General features: G+C 39.7%; 1 protein-coding gene across 1 annotated transcript in view; it reads left to right on the forward strand.

Moving 5' to 3' along the window:
- LOC122791456 (mucin-2-like) overlaps positions 1-24,133 on the forward strand; it is a 539,946-nt gene that overhangs the window by 484,148 nt on the left and 31,665 nt on the right. The window contains exons 39-41 of the mRNA XM_044059201.1: positions 6,462-6,709; positions 15,962-16,145; positions 21,586-21,799. Of these exons, the coding sequence (XP_043915136.1) occupies positions 6,462-6,709; positions 15,962-16,145; positions 21,586-21,799 (646 nt within the window). The remainder of the gene's footprint in view (positions 1-6,461; positions 6,710-15,961; positions 16,146-21,585; positions 21,800-24,133) is intronic.

The following is a 24,133-nucleotide window of genomic DNA, read 5'->3' on the forward strand; positions in this document are numbered from 1 at the left end:
TCCTTCTTTCCTTTTGCATCCACCATTTTTCCCCGACAATGGTCTTGATCTGATCCCACAAGCACTCTTCTAGTTTATCCATCTTTCACAATGAACTGCATTACTAATCCTTGCAGTGTTTCTTTGCCTTTTGTTTCCTTATATTTATAACTAGCTCACCTTCATCCTCTTCTAAGTGTTTTCTTTCCCTGCACTTTTACCTTAAGTCTCACTGCTGCATGATCTGATATTTATCTCTCCTGTATTTAAATCTATTCCACTAGGTTTTGCTTCCTTCCCTGAAAACCTGTCTAACCTACTTGCCTGTATCAAAATGTTTATTATTATGTATTCCCTCTTTCTGTATAATCTGTCTTTTTCTGGTTATATGGTAAAATTGTAGTTCCGTTCTATTATCTCTGTTACAACTCTTCTTCTCTATGCCCAGTTAGCAAAAGAGTTCATGTAAAATCCTTCTTTATTCATGTTTGGCACTTATATGCTTCTTCTTTTCTAGCGTGGACCATCCACCATTCCTGAGCAGATGATTCTTCTGTTCATTGTGCTTTTTGTATCACTTTCTCTATGGTTTTCTAAAGTTGGGGCTCCTCTCGTTCTTATCTCTGCCTTGTTCTCCATTTCTCCATTTGGATAGTTATAACACTGCATCTCCTCCCCATCTCTGATTTTCAGTTTTGTCTCTTGCAATAGAACAATGTAACCCCATCCCCTTTAACTGTTCATCATTTTTCCTTCTACTGATTTGATTTGATGAATCCCAATGTTCCACATCATTATTTGTATTTTTCTTGTTGTTTTGACACCACTCTCTCTCTTCATGGTTGCTGCTATCTGGCATAACTCTTCCTCTTGAAGTACACTCCGAGATGAACACAGTGTTCCTTGGCAGCTGTGTACAATTAGACACCTTCCTATCCCATGCCTTTTGGCTCTTGCATATGCATAGGTATGCCCTTGACATAGGCCTTTTAAGACTTTAATTTGGTTCCTTCCAGCTATCCTTCACACTAATACAGTGCATGCCAACCCAATACTAATGTCACAGTCTTTTTATATCTCAGCATTCCTATTCAATGGTCTCCTTTCCCTACGGCTGCTCACGGGTCTGGTATAATAACCCAACAGTTTTTCCTTTGCAATCTTATAGCCCTTTTCTGTGCCAATTATCCTCCACTACTATCCTTTCACATTTGTCTGTGGGTTGTTCTTTACCTTGCTTTTCCCCTGTTTTTCACCATATTATTCCTTTTCAAACCTACCAGCTGTTACATCAGCATTTATTACTTATTTCTTCTTAGACTTAGACATTAATCTCATGATAAATGCAGTTTATTGTACATGATTAAGTAGGTAAGAAGAACAATATGTAATTTACCTTGAAGCTTGTCCCTATATCCCTTTGACTGCATTATCGATCAATACCCTACTAATCAATTCAATTCATCACATTGTTTGCAAAGTTTTGATGTTAATTAACTTGGGGCACGTTTCACAAGCTAAGGATCTGTTCAATTTAATTCATTATTTCTGTCTGTCACAGTCGCCTGCTTTTCATTGTCAGTTCCTTCCATGTATTTATTGCCTCTCTCTTTCTGTGGTCACTTTAATTCTCTCTGTATTTTTGTCTTCTACCTCTTTGACTATGACATCCATCATAAATGCTTTTACCCAGCTTGTTTCATCTCTCATTTGTCCAGCAGGTCACTTCTGAGTCACCTGAAACAGCGAACACACCATTCTCCCATCTCCTTAGAACTTTCTGTCTTGTCTTAATTTGTCTCTGTTTGTGGTACTTTCTAAGTCTTTCTGCCTAAATCACCCTTGGGAGAGTTTTTTTTTATTCTTCTATCCCTTTGATTTATCTCTCACTTCTTCCCGTGCACCTCCTTGTCTCTTTTCTCATCTCTTCATAGTTGTCTTTGTGATATGTTTATTCATTTGCCTGCATGTGACCCTCCTATACCACCTGGTCTTATAAGTTCATAGGTTCATAGGTGTTTACTAGGCTAACAACCACAAGGGGCTTTTTAAGCCTAGCCATTAATCCCAAATCTCTGACAAGGTCTGATAACCTTGATAAATGTAAGCAGGGGTTTGGGAGATGAAACATCTACAAGCAGGGGCCGGGGAGATGAACCATTTACAGGTTACCTATGTCCATTAGAGACATAGGTGCCAAACCAAGGATGAATTTCCTGTTCCCCATCCAGTTGTCCAAGTTGTACTTGAATTTGGTTAGGCAGAAACTCACATGGATGGGGAACCTGTTCATTAGACGGGGTAGTCTCTGGGATACATACCTGTCTGTCCAGCAGGTCCTATTTGTACACATGTAAGGTTTAAGTCTTTAGAACAGGTAATTCTGGTTCTGTTTGTTTTGTGGATATGAAGGAGGTCCATCAGAGTAGGGTCTGACAATGCCCTATGCCAGGCATGGATCTCCCCTCAAAAGCCTGTAGGAGACAGAATACAGGGATAGGGCCCTGAGGCAGTCTGCATAGGACATTTTACTTACGCCCTGTATTCTTTTAGTCAAGAACCTCTGTGGATGTTACAATTGTTGGATATGCCTGGTTAGTTATATACCACATACCAAAGGGGGCATTGCACTCAATGATAGGTATGATGAATGCCGAATATAGTGGAATAATGACTTCCTTGGACTTAGATGCCATACCTTTGTTTATAAGTTGCACAACATAGAATTTCCTCACTACTGTAGACATATGATGGTCAAAGGCTAGATTATTATCTATGTGTGTCCCTAAGTCTCTGACTACTGGGTCATCTCTAAGATTTGTGCTGTTGATATGACAGTTACCAGGTGTGGATGATTTCACAAAGGACAGTATTATACACTTCTTGGCATTTAGTTTTAGTCCATGTCTCTGACACCAGTTGTTTGACTGTGTCTGCGCCTCCTGGAGATTATTTGTGTCAGTGTTGGATTCAATGACAGCTCCTAATTTGTAATCATCTGCAAATTTAGTCAGCCAGAGACCACTGATATTGGCCTTGACTTCATAGAAGTAAATGCCAAAAAGGAGCTGTCCAAGGACTGATCCCTGAGGGACTCAACTTGTGACTGGCCTCTTTGTAGAGGTCGACTCCCCAATTCTAACTTCCTGGGTCCTGTCTGTGAGCCATTTGGCTCTTGTCTTCTTTCCTGCATGGGTTTCAACATCTCACGTTGCTCTTCTTTGTAGTATTGTTATTTGACCACTCCGACATCTAAGGTTGATTTCCCAATCCATGTCTTCCATGAGATTCAGATTTTTACTGTCTGTGTTTAACTGTTTGGAATACTTTTGTTTAAACTTTTCACCGTCTTTCATATTGTGTGCCCTGAACCTTTAACCTTCCTGATGTACTTCCAGAATTGAAGGGTATTTCAACTATGAAGCTGTTGCATTCATTCTTAATTCATTCAATACCTCCTGCAGAGCTGTCCTTCTCTTATAAAGTGTTTCAGAATTATGCTTGACCAGCTTTATGGATATCCCTACAAGTGGGATAAGTTTAAGTATTTTTGCTAGCCTAATTTCATTTTTCACAGCAAAAAACATGCATGGGTCTGTTTTCTTCTGCTGCTTTCCACCATCGCATTCTGTGCCTTCTCAATATTAGTGTCTCTTGATTTTTTGGTATTAGAAAACTCTGCTATAACAGCTGCATTACAAACAGCTGCAGATATCTGTTGACCACTCTCTTATATTCCATTTAGTCTGATGTTACTCTTTGTTGAGGGATCTTCAAGATTAACCATATTTTCTCTTTATCTTTTAGTATCTCTTATAGCTGTTTTGACAGAATCATAGAATCATCAAAAATACAAGGCAACTAGGCTATGTGACCATTTATGCCTTGCCAGTATCACCTCTTTGATCTTACTCCCTTTTTGAAAGAATAACATAGTTGTCTAGCTCATTTCTGGAGGAAGAAAGTAAGCTGTATTGCTTAGTTTGGAGTAGACATTTGCTGCAGAACATGGGTATGTGTTGATTTAACAAATCTGTCTCATACTGTCATTTGTTTATTTACAGAAGCAGGTTTAGATCTGAGGTTGTAGTGTTAGTGACAGTGTTTGATTTATGGAGAAATAAAGGGTTGGGGCCTATGGGATTCCTAATGGCACAGATCATCTCAAAGGAGTCTGTGAGACACTCAATAAAGTGACAGTGCTTCCAGAGTTTCCTGACAGAGCTTGTCTTCTAAGCATGAGATCTTTATGATTACATTTGGTGAATCCGTTTCTGCAGCTGAAATGTAATTGCTGCTTTGTCATCCTCCAGATCTTATACCTTTTCTTTTAGCCTTTCCACTTCTGTCTGTTGCTGTTCTATTGTTTGTTTCAAGTAGTTCACGTCCTGGCCTAGTGATTACCTTTTCAAAATAAATGTACAATTGCTTATTTGCAGCTTTAAAAGCATCCATCTGTTCTTTTTGTTCATAGTCACTCATCTTTCTTTCTTTTTGGCTTGTTTTTCTCCCAATAAGCATTATTTTTTCCAAACTTTGCAGGTTCTCTCCTGAGCATTGACATTATACATTATGACTTGGCTATCTAACTCCCTCCTAACTCAACCTTTTTAACCGGTCAGGGCCAAAGCTAAAATTAATCGAAGAGTGAGGCCTGTAGTCATGATGACCTCTTTACTGAAACTACTTGCTTCGAAAGTTGATTTAAAAAAAAAAGTGTATTCATTTTCTGAAGTATACATCTGCAACTACAGTGTCTGTCATTCTTTAATGGCTAACATTCATATGGATTTATGACAAAGTCTGAAATTTTACAAGAGCCAGAGCAAAAATCTGAAGGCAAAAATTAGGGGCAGCCTTAAAATCAGGAGCAACTGAGAGGCATGGCAATCTAAATGTGTTAACATGTTCATGAAGTATTTATTTTTCATGTTTTATTGAAAATTTAATGAAAATGTACACTGGAATGAATTATTCTCAGATGTGACTTATACTTTCAGTACAGACACTAGTATTTACTAGATACACTGCATAGAGTTTTTTATAAGGATGCACATATAAAAATCTGGATTTTTTCTTATCATATATCTGAATCTATAAAAAATTAAATTGTAATAAATTTTATGAATATGCACTCCTAATTTTTGCTTCTGCCAAGAAAAACATTGCCACACTCCAGACTATCTCAACAGTATCTGCCAATTCATTACAAACTCATCTTTCTGTGAGCATTAATCACCCTAGTAGAAGCCAAATGGTTACCCATAAAACAAAACTCTAACCTACTTTTAGGATCCCAACCCTACTAACTACTCCAGTTCCACATATTTATTCCCCTTGCAGCTAGACCTCATGACAAAACCTCCTCATACAACCCGAGACACTACTATAAGCCACACTAGTGCTCACTACCCCTAGAACCAAACTCCACAGCACTGCACATGCTCTGTTACACCAACTCTTATAGCTCCTAGAACCAAACTCCACTGCACTACACATGCTCTGTTACACCAACTCTTACAGCCCCTAGAACCAAACTCCACAGCACTGCACATGCTCTGTTACACCAACTCTTATAGCCCCTAGAACCAAACTCCACAGCACTGCACATGCTCTGTTACACCAACTCTTATAGCTCCTAGAACCAGACTCCACTGCACTGCACATGCTTTGTCCTCTCAAACACCTACTCTTTGGCTAAGTCAAATGTTCCTACTTCAATACAGGGTATATCATCTAACCTACCTCCTTCTGAGTATCTTCTCCTATCTCAAAATTGACTGAAGAATGACCCACTTTAGAAACTAATGTATATATTATACATTATATGCTGCTTGATTGTACATTGCATTGTGCTTATTTACTGGAAAATTATATACAGAGTTTTTTTATGTAGTTAGTCTGAACTGTTCTGTTATTGCTTACATTTCTGTATTTTTTGTTTGTGAAAATGTTTAGTATTTCACTTGCGCTGAGCCTGAAATTGGTTAATATCAATCAATGCACTACCCCCAGTAAACGAATGTAAATAAATCAATACATTAATCAATCAATAAATAAATTTGTAGATATTCCATGGATGTTACAGAAACAACTGATTGTACAGTAGCCTATTGGAAAGATGACCAAAGGAATGGCTTTGCCGCTGACACACTAGAAAAGGGTGCACACACTGTACCTCTTTAGTATGTCTTCTTATTCTTAATTTATTAATTCATTTGTCTTCCCTGAGTAAACATAACTACACCAAGAATAGTTTCAATCAGGCAGAAGCCTTTTAATACCTGTCTAGCTTCTTACCAAAGGACATTCCTGAGTAATTCAATGAAGGGATCAGCCTTTGAAGAATCTAATCCCATGATGTACTACACAGTTCATTATTCCTATAGCTTCATTACTATAATTTATTGTAGATAGTCATGATGTATTGAAAAGGATGTTGCCCTAACATATATCTTTCTGTCATTCTTCATCATTTCTAGGCTACTGCAGTGCCTGGGGAGATCCACATTACATAACCTTTGATGGGCTGTATTACTCCTACCAAGGAAACTGCACATACACTCTGGTTGAAGAGATTGAAAAACGAATTGATGACTTTGGCATTTATGTTGATAATGTATTTTCTGTTCCTGGAGATGACGTGTCCTGTCCTCGTGCTATCATTGTCAGATATCATGGTCTGACCATACTCCTGAAGAATACGGCCACTAATACTATTAGAAATAAGGTAAAATAAAGGTTTAATATAACTGCATTTTAACAGACATCATTGAATAATTTAAGTGATTAGAGAATTAATGTCTGCATGTAAAAAAACTTTTATTAATGTAATATTCTGTTTTTTTCCCAGGCAGCTAATATTGAATAAGCCTTTGTATTTGCGGGGCACTTTTCCTAATGTTACAACTTCTAAATTTATTTGCTTACACCTGCTCCCTACCTGTAATAGTAACTCCCTTTTGTAACATCACAACTTCTTTTTAATTATGACATCACTGAGGAAGAAACACATCATGAGCAAATATATTGTTCCAGACTATTTTACACATTATGTAAATAGTACAGAACCTAACTACAGTTTCTGACACAAGCATCCAAATTATATGAAAACGTTATTCACTGAAGATGCCATCTCCTTTCAGTATGCAGCTTTCAAACAGGCAAGTCTACAAGAAGCTAGGCTACTTGTTACTATCATTACCTGCATATTTTAAAGCCAAGTGACTCACCAAAATTACTAGAAACCTTTAAGGAACACGGATAAATTAATGCAAAATTTGTATTTTCATGCTACTATCCAATCTACGACAGCATGTCAAAAGAGAAAAAACTCATTCTTTGAAAACCTTAAGTACTAGTATTTACTTACCCATGCTGTTGTGTTTGTCTTAAGTGCTAGTATTTACTTACCCTTGATGTTGTGTTTGCTTTAAATGCTAGTATTTATTTACCCTTGATGTTGTGTTTGCTTTAAATGCTAGTATTTATTTACCCTTGATGTTGTGTTTGCTTTAAATGCTAGTATTTATTTATCCATACTGTTGTGTTTGCCTGTATGTACATTGACTGTGTGCAATTTGCACTACTTAATATCTGTGATGTTTGCATTGACTGGAATTTTGCTAATTCAGAGAAAGAGGGGAACTGAATAATATACTTTAAAATACATTTTTTCTCCATGTATGTGTAATCTTGGAGTTTGTATATATTAGAAGGGATCTGGCCCTCCTCCACCTTCTTCTCTGTACTACCTTTGACTAAGGGATCATGGCCTGCATCCAGCAGGCACGCATATAATTTGCCTCCTGCACAGTCAAAATAGCCAAATCATTTGTTTGAGGCTGGTGGATGTCATTGCCTCTGGAGTGTGGCACAGTGGCTGTGGGAGGTTTGCCCATTCTGGTTGCTTACTGCTACACTGCCCTAGGGTGATGCCTTTGCATGCCTGATGCCCTGACCCAGACCACCTCACAGTAATCTTTATTCCACCTTCAGAAGGATGGGTCCAGCCTGCCCTAGACCCAGTGATGGGGCCTCTGGATAGAGGAGTGACCCGCTGTCCAAATGTATTTTTGCTATGGGCTGAAATACAGAGAGAAAAAAAAAGAGTTAAAGTTGTTTACACCTCATGTGGCTCTTGTAGGCATTGGACTTCCACCTGCGCATCCTCTTGGTGTCAGCCTGTGGTGCCCCCCATTGTGTGTGTGTGTTTGTGAAGCTGTGCCTGTCCAGAAGGAATGTAGCATATATCTGTGTCTGGACCACACAACCTGACAGCCTCATGTTGGACTGCCCTCATCTGATGCTGTGTGGTGGGATCGCCTTGCCAATGACAGAGGAATGGACCATCTAGAGTGCTCCTGTGGCTGCGGTACTCCAACGTGGCTGTGGACAACTTCTAATCTGGGCTCTTTGGGTGGCAGCTCTTCCCCACTGACGTTTCCCTTCTTGATCTGTTTTGGATTTGGCCATATAGGCCCAGATGTCTTCCCCCATGTGCCAAAGGTAAAACTGTCTGTTGGCCTTTCTGCATGTTTGGTTGAGCGGTCTCTGACCACCTAGATGCCCATAGAAAGCAGAGATGCAGCCATGGGTAATGCTGCTTCGTGTGAAGAGGGGCACTCTGCTGGAGTGACAAACCATGGTTTACATGGAACTTCTGACCCTGTGGGATGCCGCTTGTCTTGAATATTGGACAATTGCCCCCCCCCCCAGCCTTTGAACACTGACTATACTTGAAATGAGTTAGTGGAGTCCGTTAATCCTGGACCCTGAGGAAACCAATTCAATACACTGTTAGAACCTCCTTGTGTTCTGACTGAAGAGTGCTTCTCAAACAGTCTGGAACTATATCACTGATAAGTATATTTCTTGGCACTTTAACTTTTCAGAGTTATGCATTGTCTTAATTTTTGCTTGACTGAATTATTTTATATATTTGCTGACATTGTTTGCTGTTTCAGATCTTTCTGAAACTGATTCCCCCCATTCCTGTGGTGGTGGTAAAGTTTATAAAAATGGTCTAACAGCTTTTGTGTTATCTGTTTGTTTCAAGACTTGCTGATTTAAAAATAGTCCCTTTTTGTAAATTCCTGAATACACCGTTAGAATCTTCTTGTGTTCTGACTGAAGAGTGCTTCACAAACAATCTGGAACTATATCACTGATAAGTATATTTCTTGGCATTTAATCTTTTCAGAGTTTTGCATTGTCTTAATTTTTGCTTGACTGAATTATTTTATATATTTGCTGACACTGTTTGCTGTTTCTCATCTGTTCTGAAACTGGTTTTGTCCCTTCCTCCCACCCTATTCTTGTGGTGTTGTTATAGTTGGTGGCTTTGCAGTTGCCTGCCCCTACTATAAATTTGATCTGGGGCACTCCTCCCAGTCTAGTGTTTATTCTACCTGATACAGAGAGAACATTTGAGAAGGCCAACCCACTTAGGTTCTTAACCTTGAATTATCTTCTGCTCCTTCTTCCTCTCTTTGCACTTTACTAGCACACACAAAAAATATCATTGTGTTCTGACAGGGTGTGCTTCTGAGCTGATAAATATATTTTTTGGCAATTTTTTACTTTTTAGAGTTGAATAATACAATTGAATTTAGTTCAGAATACATTTTGAATAAATTGGATTTATTTAAACTGTATTTGCTATAATACTGCTACACACTCAGGTGTGCTAGCTTGCACTGCACTTGAATTGTTTTTAGTGCTGTTTTAGCTGCTTTCTGGAAAAAAAAGTCCACATACAGATTTGCTGTATCCAGGACTGTTGGTAACTTTCTGAGCCCCCCATGGCTTTCTGTGTTGGAGGGAAGCCTTCTAGCTTAGTGGGAGTGGTAAGCACTAGGTAACCTATCTACTACAAGATAAGTGGTTTCTGGCCCAGGAATTGTAGTTTATTGGCTGTTTGGGCAGTTTTTCAATCTTTTTCAACTTTCTGGTTTAAATGCCACATTTGCGCTTGTTTCCCACCTTTCCTGTAACTAGTCTAGTCCAGATACAGATTTGCTGTATCCAGGACTGTTTGTAAGCTTCTGAGCACTGCCAAAGTCTGCTCTTCATTTTTTCCTTTAGATCTGCTAGTTCTCTCCTCTTCTCTCCTGCACTTTTACTAGCTTGTTAGTTTAGCACCCTACCAGACTTCTTGTAGCAATTATTGTAGCACACAAAAGTGCTACCAGCACAAAACGTTATACAAGGAAACAGCTCCAGTACTTATTATTAATGCCCACCCTCCAGGCATGTCTAAAGGTCAGTTCCTTGTGTTTCTCCTATTAACTTGGTGAACTTGGGCATCCTGAGGCAATATAGCTACTGCCTCATGTACACTGACAGCCCTCTCCTCTTACCTCCCAACACTCAGACTTGTGAGAGATGCATTTATATATCCAAATTGGAAGCCACGCACTCTCCAGCCAAGACCGGAATAGCTGGTCAAGAGGAGAAGGTCAACACTTGCACCACACCACATAGGACACATAGCCCTCCAGAACACACACCAGCACTGTCTTCACATAAAAACACAAACTACACACCCACCTTTGCTGAGGCTTTCAATAAAAATCTACCCAAACAGCAGACACCTCCAAGGCAGGAACGCACTCGACCACCACACTAATCACAAGATACATAACTCTCCTAAACAGTGTACCACTCAACCAAAGCCCCTAAGGCAAAACAGCATGCCCAACACACTAGTCATAGGTGACTCGATAGTGAGACACACTCTCTAGGTTGAATAAGGAGAAAGTAACAGTCAGCTGCCTGTCAGGTGCCAGGATCCACCACATAATGCATGCACTCAGGTCACTCAACAACAGTTACAAATATGACTCTGTCATTGTACATGTGGGTGTGAATGACCTAAGACATACCTCCCTGGACTACATGAAAAGAGACATGGAGGAGCTCTTGGATTATGTAGTCCAGGCGAGTATGACCCTAGCCCTGAGCAGCATCCTACCATCACCCATAATGATACCACAGTACAAGCAGAAAATGATTGATTTCAACAATTGGCTAAGTTTTTGGTGCCATTCTTAGGGGATTCAGTATCTGTCTGCCTGTGATGACATGATTGACAGACCTCGATGCTTTGCCAGAGATGGCCTGCATCTGTCACCCCTGGGCTTTCAGATACTGATCAAGGCTTTTGCCACCCCTATAGTGCCTTTTTTAGGCAGTGTTCCAGAGACCAAATTACCACACTAACAGCTACAAACAAATGTAATCTGAGGGTCATGCTGCTCAATGATAGAAGTCTAGATCTCAAAATGCACTCACTCAAGCACTCCTTAAAATGGAGAACATCAACATTTGTGCTGTAACAGAGACCTGGTTCAAGGCAGCAGAAAGCACCCCTGCACTACCAGGCTATAACTCATTCCACACCTTTCGGCCCCAGAACTTGGACCGAAGCTCCAAAGGTGGTGGTATTTCCATATTCATAAAGGATGTGCACACCTCTAGACTGGTAGCCCAACATAACACATTTGAGATACTTCAGGTGCAGCTAACATTGGGTAAGACAGCAATTCAGGTTGTAGCCTGCTATAGGCCCCCAACCATGTCCCAAGACACACACCCCACATTCCTAAGCACCCGGGAGCATATTAGGGTCCAACCTAACATTCTCATACTGGGCAACTTCAACTACCCCGCCATTAACTGGGAAAACTACTCATGTACCAATACATTTGTCCAACACTTTTTGGAATTCATTAATTCCAGTGCTCTGAACCAGCTCATTCTTACCCCCACTAGAGGTAGTAACATCCTTGACCTGGTCATTACTAACATAGGTGACCATTGCTCTACACCAATAGACAACTCCTCCCTAGTTAGATCCGACCACAAACTAATCACCTTGGAAATCCACATCCCTCCCATCCCCACAAAGGTAACCACCATGAAAAGCTTCTCCAAAGCTAACTTTGGGCTCCTAAAAACAGAAGTGTCTAACTTCACAGCACCCATGTAAATGGAGAATAGTTGCATGACCACCGAATCATACACCAATGCACTGTATGAACACATACAAAAATGCATGGATCTCACCATACCCAGTAGAACTAAGACGGTCTCCTCAAAAAAAAAAAAAAAAGGAAGCTAATCTGGTGGTCCCCTGCCATAAACAAACTCTACAACTGAAAATGGAAACTGATGCGGAATAAGGTGAAGTCCCAAGACTGAAAAAACTCCCTTATCAGCCTCAACAAAAGGTTGAGATCCCTCATCAAATCCTCTAAAGCTAGCTATGAAAACAGAATTGCAGCAGATAGTAAAGACAACCACAAGGCCTTCTATAGCTATGTAAAGAATCTCTACAGCAATACCCAGATTTGCTCTGAGCTACTGCACAATGGTACCTCCTATACTGAGCCAACAAATATTGCCAATATATTGGCTGACAGATTCAGTGCCAACTTTACCCCCCCCCCCCAAAGGACGAATGACAATACCAGTAGATTGCCAGGCACCCTGTATTACTGTTGCACAGGTTAAAACAGCACTGTTCAAGGCCAAGAATACAGCTTCTATGGGACCTGACAATATCCACGGCTGTGTTCTACATAAACTACAGAGTGAACTGGCACCTCACCTGTGTGCCCTGTTCAATCAGAGCCTCACTTCAGGCTTTGTCCCTACCGAATGGCACACTGCTGCAGTCATTCCTCTCCACAGAACGACTACAGACCCAAGGAACTATCTTCCCATTAGCCTGACGGGTCTGATATGCAGAGCTATGGGATGCATCATCATGGACCTAATATTCAAGGATACAGGGAATCTCCAAACTCTGGATCCTACACGGTTTGGTTTTTTGAAGGGTAGAGCATGCCTGCTCAACTTGGTTGACTTCTTTGAGTCAGTCACCAAAGGTGTGGATGAAGGTCAAGGTGGTTCATACTGCCTACCTTGATCTGACCAAGGCCTTTGATATCATTCCCCACTCAGGAATCAGAGAAATACTCACTAAGCTAGGCATCAACCCCTATATCACTAGGTGGGTTACAAACTGGCTCACAGATAGAACCTGCAGTGTGAAAGTAGCTGACTCCAAGTCAGACTGTTGACCAGTCATGAGTGGAGTCCCACAGGGTTCAGTCCTGGGTCCTTTCCTGTTTATTATCTACTTCTCTGAAGTCCAGACCAACACGAAGGGACTCTGGCTGACAAAGTTCACAGATGATTGCAAGTTGGGAGGTATTATTAACTCCCCAAGTGATGTTGACATCCTACAGAAAGGCCTCAATTAGGCCGACTGGTGTCAGAACCATGGCCTTAAGCTCAATGCCAAAAAATGTCGTCATCCCCCTTGGGAGAAACCTGGTTCCCTTGAATTACTACATTGATGGTAGTCCACTGAATACAGAAGGTGTTATAAGAGATCTAGGAACACAGGTTGATAGCAACCTCTCTTTTGACCACCACATTGCCACTGTGGTCAGAAAGTCCTTCTATGTGGTACATCTCATTACTAAGGGTTTTGCATCCGGGAAGAAAGAGGTTATTGTCTCTCTCTACTCTTCCCTTCTTAGGCCAGTCATTGAGTACAATGCCCATTTGACATGTACCTCACTAGATACCTGCAACAACTGGAGAGGCCACAAAAGTACCTCACAAAGAGGATCCTATGCCTTAAAGACTTGTTCTATATGGACAGACTCAAAAATCTCCAACTATTCTCTGTCTCATATCACCTACTTAGAGGCGATCTCTGTTTGACTTACAAAGCCATGTCTGACCCAGCTCTGTTAGAAATGCTACATCTAAAGAAATCCCAATCCCTCTGCACCACACTCTCTAGAGACCTCAACCTCATTACCACAATCAACAGATCATGCTGGATGGACAGGTTCATAACCCAGAGACTGCCCATGCTATGGAATAGACTTCCTATACATGTCAAGCAGAGCACCTCACTGGCCCTCTTCAAGAGAAATATTGATGAGTGGATGGGAAATAGAAAAATTCACCCTGGGAATCACTCCAGTGGCTCTACTCGACAGAGACACTAGGAACTAAGGTTGGGTGGTACGATGCCAGGGTAATCGTATGGGCTAGGCTTGAACCTATTAAGGGAATGTGGGGTATAGGGATGGTTTCTTCCTGAACAAAATAATTACACACACACACAGACACACACACACACACACACACACACACACACACACACACACACACACGCGTGTGTGTGTGTGTGTGTGTGTGTGTGTGTGTGTGTGTGTGTGCATATATATATGTGTGTGTGTATGCATATATCTATATATATATATATATATATATATATATATATATATATATATATATATATATATATATATATATATATATATATATATATATGTATATATATACTTATATATCATGGGTGTTTGGGGGTAATATGTTTAGCTTGTTTGAGTTAAAATGTACTTTGGCATTCAAGGTGATATTATTGTTCCTGTAAAACAACATTTTAGATTTGCTGCACTATAGTTCAGCCATAATTTTTGTATGTAGCATTTATATATTATATGGTTCCATTTAAGCAGTGTGCTTCCCACATAGCCATTCTCATTTATACACTGATCAGTTAGCTGAATTTTCAATTTTTGACTAATTGTATTATGACAAGCTAACGAAAAGTTAAGATTCTTAAGTATAAACAAATACTTATCAAACTGGCTTGCTTGGATAATTATATCTAAATTAATTTTGAAAAAGTTTTGTTAGGAAACCTGATTAGTTAGAGAACTTTACCTAGAATTTTGAAAAAAAAAAAAAAGAATCTGAATGCGGATAACATTAGCCTTGTTACTATAGGAACATGTGTTAAATCCATTAGTATTTTAAAATGTATCTTGTGAACTTAGTTTGTCAGTTATGTACACTGTGCCAATCTCTTGAACATAACAATCACTTTAACTGAACCTTCTACTTTTCAGAATCCTATTCAAATATGAGAAGCCATGTGTCACTTAAAGCTATGTGTAAAGTCAGGAACACTGGTACTCTGCATTACTGCAGTAGAAAGTAGAGTCAGGAACACTGGTGCTCTGCCTTAGTGCAATAGAAGTTAGAGTCAGGAACACTGGTACTCTGCATTAGTACATTAGAGGTAGAGTCAGGAACACTGGTACTCTGCATTATTACTGCATAAGGTAAAGTCAGGAATAATAGTTCTGTGCATTGCTACAGCAGAAGATAAAGTCAGGAATATTGGTAATCTGCATTACTGCAGTGAAAGGTCATGTATTAATTGATATTAGTGTTTAATCATTACAGCCATAGATAATGATTTTGGTACCTTGGTGAATGGTGAACTCCTACTAGGCATCCTTTACTTGCCAGTCTGCAACACTAATCCTAAGATTTATTACAATATGAGACTAAAATATTTTATTCCTCCATATTATTTATTAATAGATTGCCATTAGACTAAAGTGCAAATAGGTGTCGCTATAAATCTATATTGATCTGGAAAAGTAAAGAAATTTTTTAAATGCAACTTAGAATTTATAGGTTGAGAATGTACTAAAAACAGGTTAGTTCTCTGAAGTAGTGAGATGTTATTTTGGTATTTAAATAATTATATATTCTATCATTAATATAGTGTGCAGTCCTCATGATAAGTATGGTGATTATGTGAGAAAATTAAACATTATTACTTTTAACTTCTGCCATCGTTAGAAGGGCCACTAAGTACATACATGATTTTTACTTAGGTACAATTCTGTTGTTTTCAAATACTAATTGGAATTTAATGGTTATGTGCATGTGCTTCCATTTTGAGCAGTAACAATGAAAAATGTACTTTTATGAGTACTGTGTTATTCTGACTAGGAAGAAACTCATTATTGCATGCATATAGTATGTACAATTAGTTTTCATTGGTATAAACTCAATGCTGAATAAGTAGATTCTTAATATTTCAAGACTCACTATTGTGGTATTAATGGCTAATAATACACATTGCTTCCCTTAGGTATTTGTCAATGACAAACTTATTGCCCTGCCATATTCACGCTATGGAGTACAGATCTCTGGTATTGGAATCAACATAGTGCTTGAGATTCCTTCAAAGAAGATTGTTGTCACTTTTAGTGGATTAGCCTTCACAATCCATTTGGCGTATGAGTACTTTGGTGGAAATACCTGGGGACAGTGTGGTAAGTTAAGTTCTGGGGATACTTCATGTGAGGAAAGTAAATCAAAGAAATTATAAAGTTTATAACTGTAAGATTCCAATGGAGCAATTATCATATGTATTGCTAATAGCATTATATTCTCCTAATGTAGCCAGATGCTTACTAGTGTTTTCTAATTACTATACAAAATTAATTGATCTGTGGATTATAAGATATAAAACATATTTAGGCATAGGCCAAGATTTATTTATCTCATGGGTTGTTAAAACTTACAGCTGTTCCTCCAAAACACATCACAACACTATATTGGGTTAATGTTATAAGCCTTATCCAGTCCAAACACATCTTGGACCTTTGTTTTTAGCTGCTAAAGTGACAGTAGTTAAGGACACCATAGTATCAATTGAAAGGCAAGGCAGACATTTACTTGAGCATTATATCAAGTTCCAGTGAGGGTTTACCCATGGATGGTGTGGGGTGGTCATGTGGTCAATGTCCTCAAAACCCAAGTCATGAGGTAAAGCTAAACATGGGTAAACTCGCAAACCTAAATTGCTGACAAGAACATAGCATGTTGCTATTGTCCAATGACATTATTTAAAATAAAAAAAAGAAAAGCTCTATCTTTTCTAAATTAATTTGATTATTTGATGGGACTTCATTTATTCTCCACCTGCTTTGTTTTTCTCCTTGGAATCTCTTGGGCCGTAATACAGACATACTGTACAAATATATACTCATGTGCAAGGCCAAGCAAGCAAGGTATATCAAGTCAATGCACTTATTGAACCTTCCCTTCTTTAATTATTTTGTTTCTACATTATTGCATATATAGGTTCATAGTTTCATAGGTAGGTACTCGGCTATCTGCCCAAGGGCATTTATAAGCCTAGCTAGAGTATGTCGGCTTTCGCCACCCCATTGATTAATTAACTGATCCTCTGTCAAGCAGAGCCAATGAAGTGATCCCAGGGGTGTAGTTTCTGTTACCCATCCACTCGTAAAGGTTTCTATTGAAGAGTCTTAGTGAGGGGCTCTGCCTAATGTAGTTTGGAATTTTGTTCCAAAGCATGTGGAGTCTCTGTGACAGGAATCTATCCTTCCAGCATGTTCTGTTTATTGTTGTGGCTAGACTTAGCTCACTAGAATGTGTGGCTCGCAGTGACTTGGATTTCTTTAGGTGAAGCATGTCCATCAATTCTGAGTTGGACATGGCTTTGTAAGTCAGGCAGAGATCACCTCTGAGTAAGCAATATGCCACTGAGTACAGCCGGAGTTTTTTTAGTTGGGCTGCATAGGACATATGTTTGAGGCTAGTAATCCTCTTGGTGAGGTACTTTTGTGGTCTTTCCAGCTGTTGGAAGTGTACATTGATGGGTCTAATGAGTGACGAGTAGAGGGGCACTATAACCTCTTTATTTCTAGATGCGAACCCTTTAGTAATTAGATGGGCCACATAGAAGGATTTCCTAACTACTTTGGCAATATGATTGTCAAAGGAGAGATTACTATCTACCTGGGTCCCCAGATCTCTTATTACCTCTTCTGTATTAAAGGGGCTGCCACCTATGTGGTAATTATTGGGTGTTTTGTTTTTCCCAAATGGGATGACTATGCATTATTTGGCATTTAGCTTGAGACCATGACTTTGACACCAGGTGTTCATCTCAGTAAGGCCCTTTTGGAGAATGTCCATGTCAGCTGGAGAGTCAATTATGGCTCCCAGTTTGCAGTCATCAGCAAACTTGGTTAGCCATAGTCCTCCTGTGTTTTCCTGTACTTCTGAGAAGTATATGCCGAACAGTAGGGGTCCCAGGACTGAGCCTTGTGGGACACCACTTGTGACTGGTTTAGAGTCGACATGGAGCCCGCTATTCTTACCGTGTGAGTTCTGTCTGTAAGCCAGTTGGCAACACATCTCATGACATAGGAGTTTATGTTCAGGCTGGTGAGTTTTTCTGTAATACCTGAGTGGGGAATGGTGTTGAAAGACTTGGCGAGGTCAAGGTAGGCTGTGTGAACCACCTTTCCCTCGTCTATGGCCTTGGTGACTGTCTCGAAGAAGTCAACCAGGTTTAGTATGCATGATCTGCCCTTAACAAAGCCGAACTGGGTCGGGTCAAGTGTTTGGAGGTTCCCAAAGTCTTTGTTAATGAGTTCCATGACGATGCGCTCCTTAGCCTTGCAGACCAGGCTAGTCAGGCTTATAGCGCGATAGTTACCAGGGTCAGTTGTGGCCCCCCCTTTGAGGAGAGGAATAACCATTGCTGTGCACCATTCTATGGGCACGTAGTCTGTGGAGAGGCTGAGGCTGAACAGCGTGTTTAGATGGGGGGTTAGTTCGTTCTGTAGTTCGTGCAAGACACAACCTGGGACACCATCTGGTCCCATTGATGCTGTGTTTTTGGCTTTTGAAAGGGCTGTTTTCACCTGTGTGTCTGTGATTTTTGGGACACTACACTTTTCCGGTATTGTTATGGGCCTTTTTGGGGTGAGAGGGGGGTGAAGTTTGCACTGAATCTATCTGCCAGGATGTTGGCAATATCAGTAGGTTCAGTATATGTTGTGCTATTTTGCACTAGTTCAGTGCATATCTGCAAGTCTCCACTTAGATTCTTAACATAGCTAAAGAAGGCTTTGTGATTATCTTTTGAATCCTTGGATATTTTTCTTTCAATGTTAGGCTTGGATGATTTCATGAGGGATCTTAGTTTCTTACTGATACTGATCAGGGATGTTTTTCCTTCTTGGGATTTGCTTTTTTTTCTGAACTAGTTTACTCCTTCTATTGTATAGCCTGTTTATGTCAGGGGTCCACCAAATGGGTTTCCTTCTCTTAGAGGAGTGAGTCTGGGTTTTGCTAGGGATGGCACAATCCATGCATCCTTGTAGGTGCTCATAGAGTGCATTTGTAAAGGTTTCTACATCTTGGGCAGCATTATCCTTTAGTGTGGGGGCTGTGAAACTTACCACCTCTGTCTTAAGTAAGGTGAAGTTTGCTTTAGAAAAGTTTTTTACTGTGGTTTCCTTAGTTGGGGGTGGTGGTGGGGTGTGGACATCCAGAGCTATTAGTTTATGGTCTGATCTAACCAATGACGGGTTGACCTCTGGTGTGGAACACCTGTTGCCCATGTTGGTGATGACCAGGTCCAATATGTTTTCACCTCTGGTAGTGGAGTTTACCAGCTGATCCAGGGTGTTTGAGTTGATGAATTCCAGGAAGCGCTGGGCCTGGGAGTTTGTACTCGAGTAGTTTTCCCAGCGAATGGTAGGGTAATTGAAATTACCCAATATCAGGGTGTTCGGTAGGACCTACATGTTTTCCAGTGACTCCAGAAAGGTGGAGTGGTGGTCCTGGGTCATGGAGGGTGATCTGTAGCAGGCCACAATTTGCATTGCAGATTTGCACGATGTTAGTTGCACATGGATGATCTCAGAGGTATTATGCTATGCCACTAACCTGGAGGTGTAGGTATCCTTGATGAATATGGATACACCCCCTCCTTTTGTGTTTCGGTCTGTGTTCTGTGGCTGAAATGTGTGGTATGAGTTATAGCCCGATAGTGCTGGGGCTCTCTCTGGAGCCTTGAACCAGGTTTCAGTTACTGCACAGATGTTGACGTTCTCCATACTGAGGAGTGCTTCGAGCGCGTGCATTTTGAGATTTAAACTCCTGGCATTGAGTAGCATAACCCTCAGTTTTTTGTTAATTGTGCTGTTTACGGAGGTGGGTTTGACTTTTGAGACTTGCCTAAAAAAGGCACTATGGTGGCAGCAAGACACTTGACCAGTATTTGAAAACCTAGGGGTGACAGGTGCAAGCCGTCTCTTGTGAAGCAATGCGGCTTATAGAGCATGTCATCCCAGGCTGACAGAGATTGGATCCCCTTTGAATGACACCAGAAGCTTAGCCAGTTGTTGAAATTGATCATTTTTTCTTTATACTGAGGTATCAGTCTTGGTGTGGGCAGGATGCTAATCAGGGTCAGGGTCATACCAGCCTGGGCTACATGATCAGAGAGCTCTTCCATATCTCTTTTCATGTAGTCCAGGGAGGTACATCTCAGGTCATTCACATCAACATGAACAATGGAGGACAGGAGGAGTCATATTTGTACTTGTTCTGGAGTGACCTGAGTGCTTGTGTTATGTGGCAGATTATGGTCCCCGACAGGCAGCTAACAGTAACCTTCTGCTTGTCCAGTCTAGTGAGTGGGACATCAGTGTGCCTGACTATAGAGTCACCTATTACTAGTGTGTTAGGTATGTTATTTCACCTTAAGGGCTGTGATTGTGCGGCACACTGATTTTGTGTATTATGTGTTGTCTGGTTTGTGACGGGTGGTGCAGGTTGTTTGGATGTATCCTTTGGAGGTCTCTGATGCTTTTGCAGGTTTTTATTTAGAGCCTCCGAGTATGATTTTGTGTAGTTATGTGTATTTTTTGCCAGTGCTGTTTTAGTAGGTCTGTGTGCGGCTGGAGTTGTGGTGCAAGTATTAACCTTCTCCTCTTGACTGTCTGTTCCAGTCTTGGGTGGAGACAGCTTAGCTTTCAGTTTGGCTGTATAATTGCATCTCTCGCATATGTTAGTGTTTTCTGGCAGGAGAAGAGGGTTGTCTGTGTACATGAGGCAATTGTAACATTGCCTCAGGATAACCAGATTCACCAGTTGCACTGGAGAGTACACCTCAAATTGCCCTTTGGTCATGCCTGAATAGTAGGGTGAGCTGCTTACTCGCTTGGTTGGTGAGGGGTGAATAAAGAGCCTTGCCCTGCTGGTCAATCAGTGTCAGGGTATATTAGTGCTTGCTATTAGGTCTGAGCAAGTGCTGGGCTGTAGGATGCTTTTTGAGTGCTTAGGTTGAGAGCTAGACTAGTTTCAAGGGAAAAAATGAAGAGGAGACTTAGTGGAGCCGGGAATAATTTAACCATAGCTAACCGGCACTGCCTGGTGCACAAAACCGTGCAAGCACGGTTTTTATAGTAGGGAAATAAAAGAGATAAAAATTAGCCCAAAATAGCCAATAAACTACTAACTTCTAGGCTGGAACCACTCCTCCAGGGACAGATAGGTTGCTTAAAGCTCCCCTCTCTCACAGGTGAACAGAGAAACTTCCTTCTATCCAAGTAAAGTATGGGCAACTCAGAAACTAGTATCACAGCCCTGAATTCAGCACTAGCCTGAAAACTGTACTATATTAGCTTAGAAAGGTGGGAAACAAGGATTTTTTTTTTTGAAAAGATAAGGCAAAAATAGTAAAAAATATACTTACAACAGCTTTAAACGACTACAAACGATCAGAATAGGCTATCGCACTTTAGTGTGTAGCTTACAACAGTTAAACAAATCTCTGTGTATGGGGTTGTGTTTGCAGTCATTGAAATGTTTAATGCATTTATATGCCCCACCTTAATATATAGGTCTCCAGCAATATCTCATAATATTTGTTCCATTTTAAAGGTACATGCACCAATAACCAGGCAGATGACTGTCTACTACCAGATAATACAAACTCATCTTGTGAACACATGGCTGAGCAATGGATGGTATTCAACCCAGAAAAACCACAGTGTGTACTGCATACTGGTGCCACAGTAGTGCCTTCACCTAAACCAACAGTGGCAGAAAATCCATACTGTGGTCGTTCACCAATCTGTGATCTCCTTTACAGCAAGTAAGTTACTGGAAAAGAAATGTAAAGTGTTGTTCTTAATTTAATTTTTATGAAATTTTATGCACCTGGTCTTGCTAATGATGCATAGGCAGCCAGAACTCTTCTGATGTCTATTTTAAACAAGTTTTCATTAACAGCAAACACAGGGTTGAGATCTGGGAGCCTATGTTGACAATGAACTGTTCTTTAATCACCTTGTAGCTGTTGTGTAAAAAAGCCATTTTTTTTTTAAAGATAACAACAATTACATAACCATTTGAACCATATGTGGTGATAAAACTAAATGGTTGGTCCATTTGAGATGTTGTGTCTCTGTGCCTGTGGAATAGTATTGCCTCTGATCCAGGCACTGAGATAGATTTGTGGTGGGTATATTTACATTTATATCTATATCTATCTATCTATCTATCTATCTATCTATCTATCTATCTATCTATCTATCTATCTATCTATCTATCTATCTATCTATCTATCTATTCACACACACACACAAATATATATATATATATAAATATATATATATATATATATATATATATATATATATATATATATATATATATATATATATATATATATATATATATATATATATATATATATATATATATATATATATATATATATATATATATATATATATATATATATATATATATAAATATATATATATATATATATATATATATATATATATGGGATCACTACAAAATGCCCAAAATCCCGATGCTGAAAACACCGAGACAAGATGACCGAAACCTCACATTACCGAAAGACCAGAAGCGCGAAATGCAAAATCCCGATGTTAAGGGATTTTGCTTTAGCACTTCTGGTGATGCGGTTCAGGTAAGTATGTATGTGTAAGTGTGTTTGTGAGGGGTGTAGTGTGTTTAAGTGTGTGTTGTGACTGTGGTGTGTGTGCTGTAATGTGTGGGTGTGAGTTTACCTTGTGTGTCTGTTTGTGCGATCTCGGAGTTAGAATAATAAAGTAGGGGGGCCCTTGCCTATGTGTAGTGTAGGATGCATTGTTTGGTTGTGGGGGGAAGGTGTGTGTACGTGTGTGTGTGTGTGTATGCTGTTTGGTTGTGTAACTTTTGCGATTTTGAATTTCGCGGTTTTAAATATTCGGTATTGTGGGGTTTCGGGCATGTGGTCTCTGTGTTTTAAGCATCGGGATTTTGGGCGTTTGGTATCTAGTAGTGATTCTATATATATATATATATATATATATATATATATATATATATATATATATATATATATATATATATACACACACACACACACACACACACACACACACACACACACACACACACACACACACACACACACACACACACACACACACACACACACACACACACACACACATATTTATATATAGATCTACTTTCATTCACTGAAAACACATTTCACTGAATTTCAGTTCACCCACACCAAATCACTGAAAGCTAAAAATCATTGAAAACTCATTTCACCGATTCACATTTCACTGAATGCAGAGTACTGTAAGGCAAGCAAAATGTATATGCCCTTTTCCCCACTGTAGTGTGATCCTGGAGTTAGTATATATAGTTGGGGGGCACGGCCTCCCCATATAGTGGTGTGGGGGGCTGTGCCCCTCACCTAGTTTGCGTTCATATTTATGAATCTCATTTCACTGAAAGCTAACAATAAACTAGGTGGGGCCCCCCACCTCCCCTAACTATATATATATATATATATATATATATATATATATATATATATATATATATATATATATATATACTAACTCCAGGAATGCACTACAGTGTGGAAAAGGGCATATATACGTTTTACTTGCCTTACAGTACTCTGCATTCAGTGAAATGAGATTTGGTGAAATGAGTTTTCAGTGATTTGAGCATTCAGCGAATTGGTGTTAATATTAGGGAGGTGAGGCTCCCACTATTTTATACCACTGATGTTAATGTTATTACAGACATTATTAGAAAACATTGGGGGATCCTGACAACAGACCCAGACATTAGGCAGATTATAGGTGACACACCAAAATTTTTATATAAAAATAAACTTAATCTTAAAAGGATGCTCTGCTATCCAAAATATTCTGTGGCATTTGGTGGTGACCTTAATGAATCAGTTACAAGTCCATGTGGACAATACAATTTTTGTGAGAGTATTAGTAATAGTGGCTTTTTTATACATCCAGATACTGGACATAAGTATGTAGTCAGTGCTAGGGCTGATAGCTATACACAACATGTTGTATATTTAGCACAGTTCACATCCTGTCAGTCATTCTATGTAGGGAAGACTGACAGGATGCTGAAAGATAGGATCAGAGAG

This window comes from Protopterus annectens, chromosome 17.part0 (assembly GCF_019279795.1).
Source record: "Protopterus annectens isolate FY-2018-M chromosome 17.part0, PAN1.0, whole genome shotgun sequence".
NCBI classification, from domain to species: Eukaryota; Metazoa; Chordata; order Ceratodontiformes; family Protopteridae; genus Protopterus; species Protopterus annectens.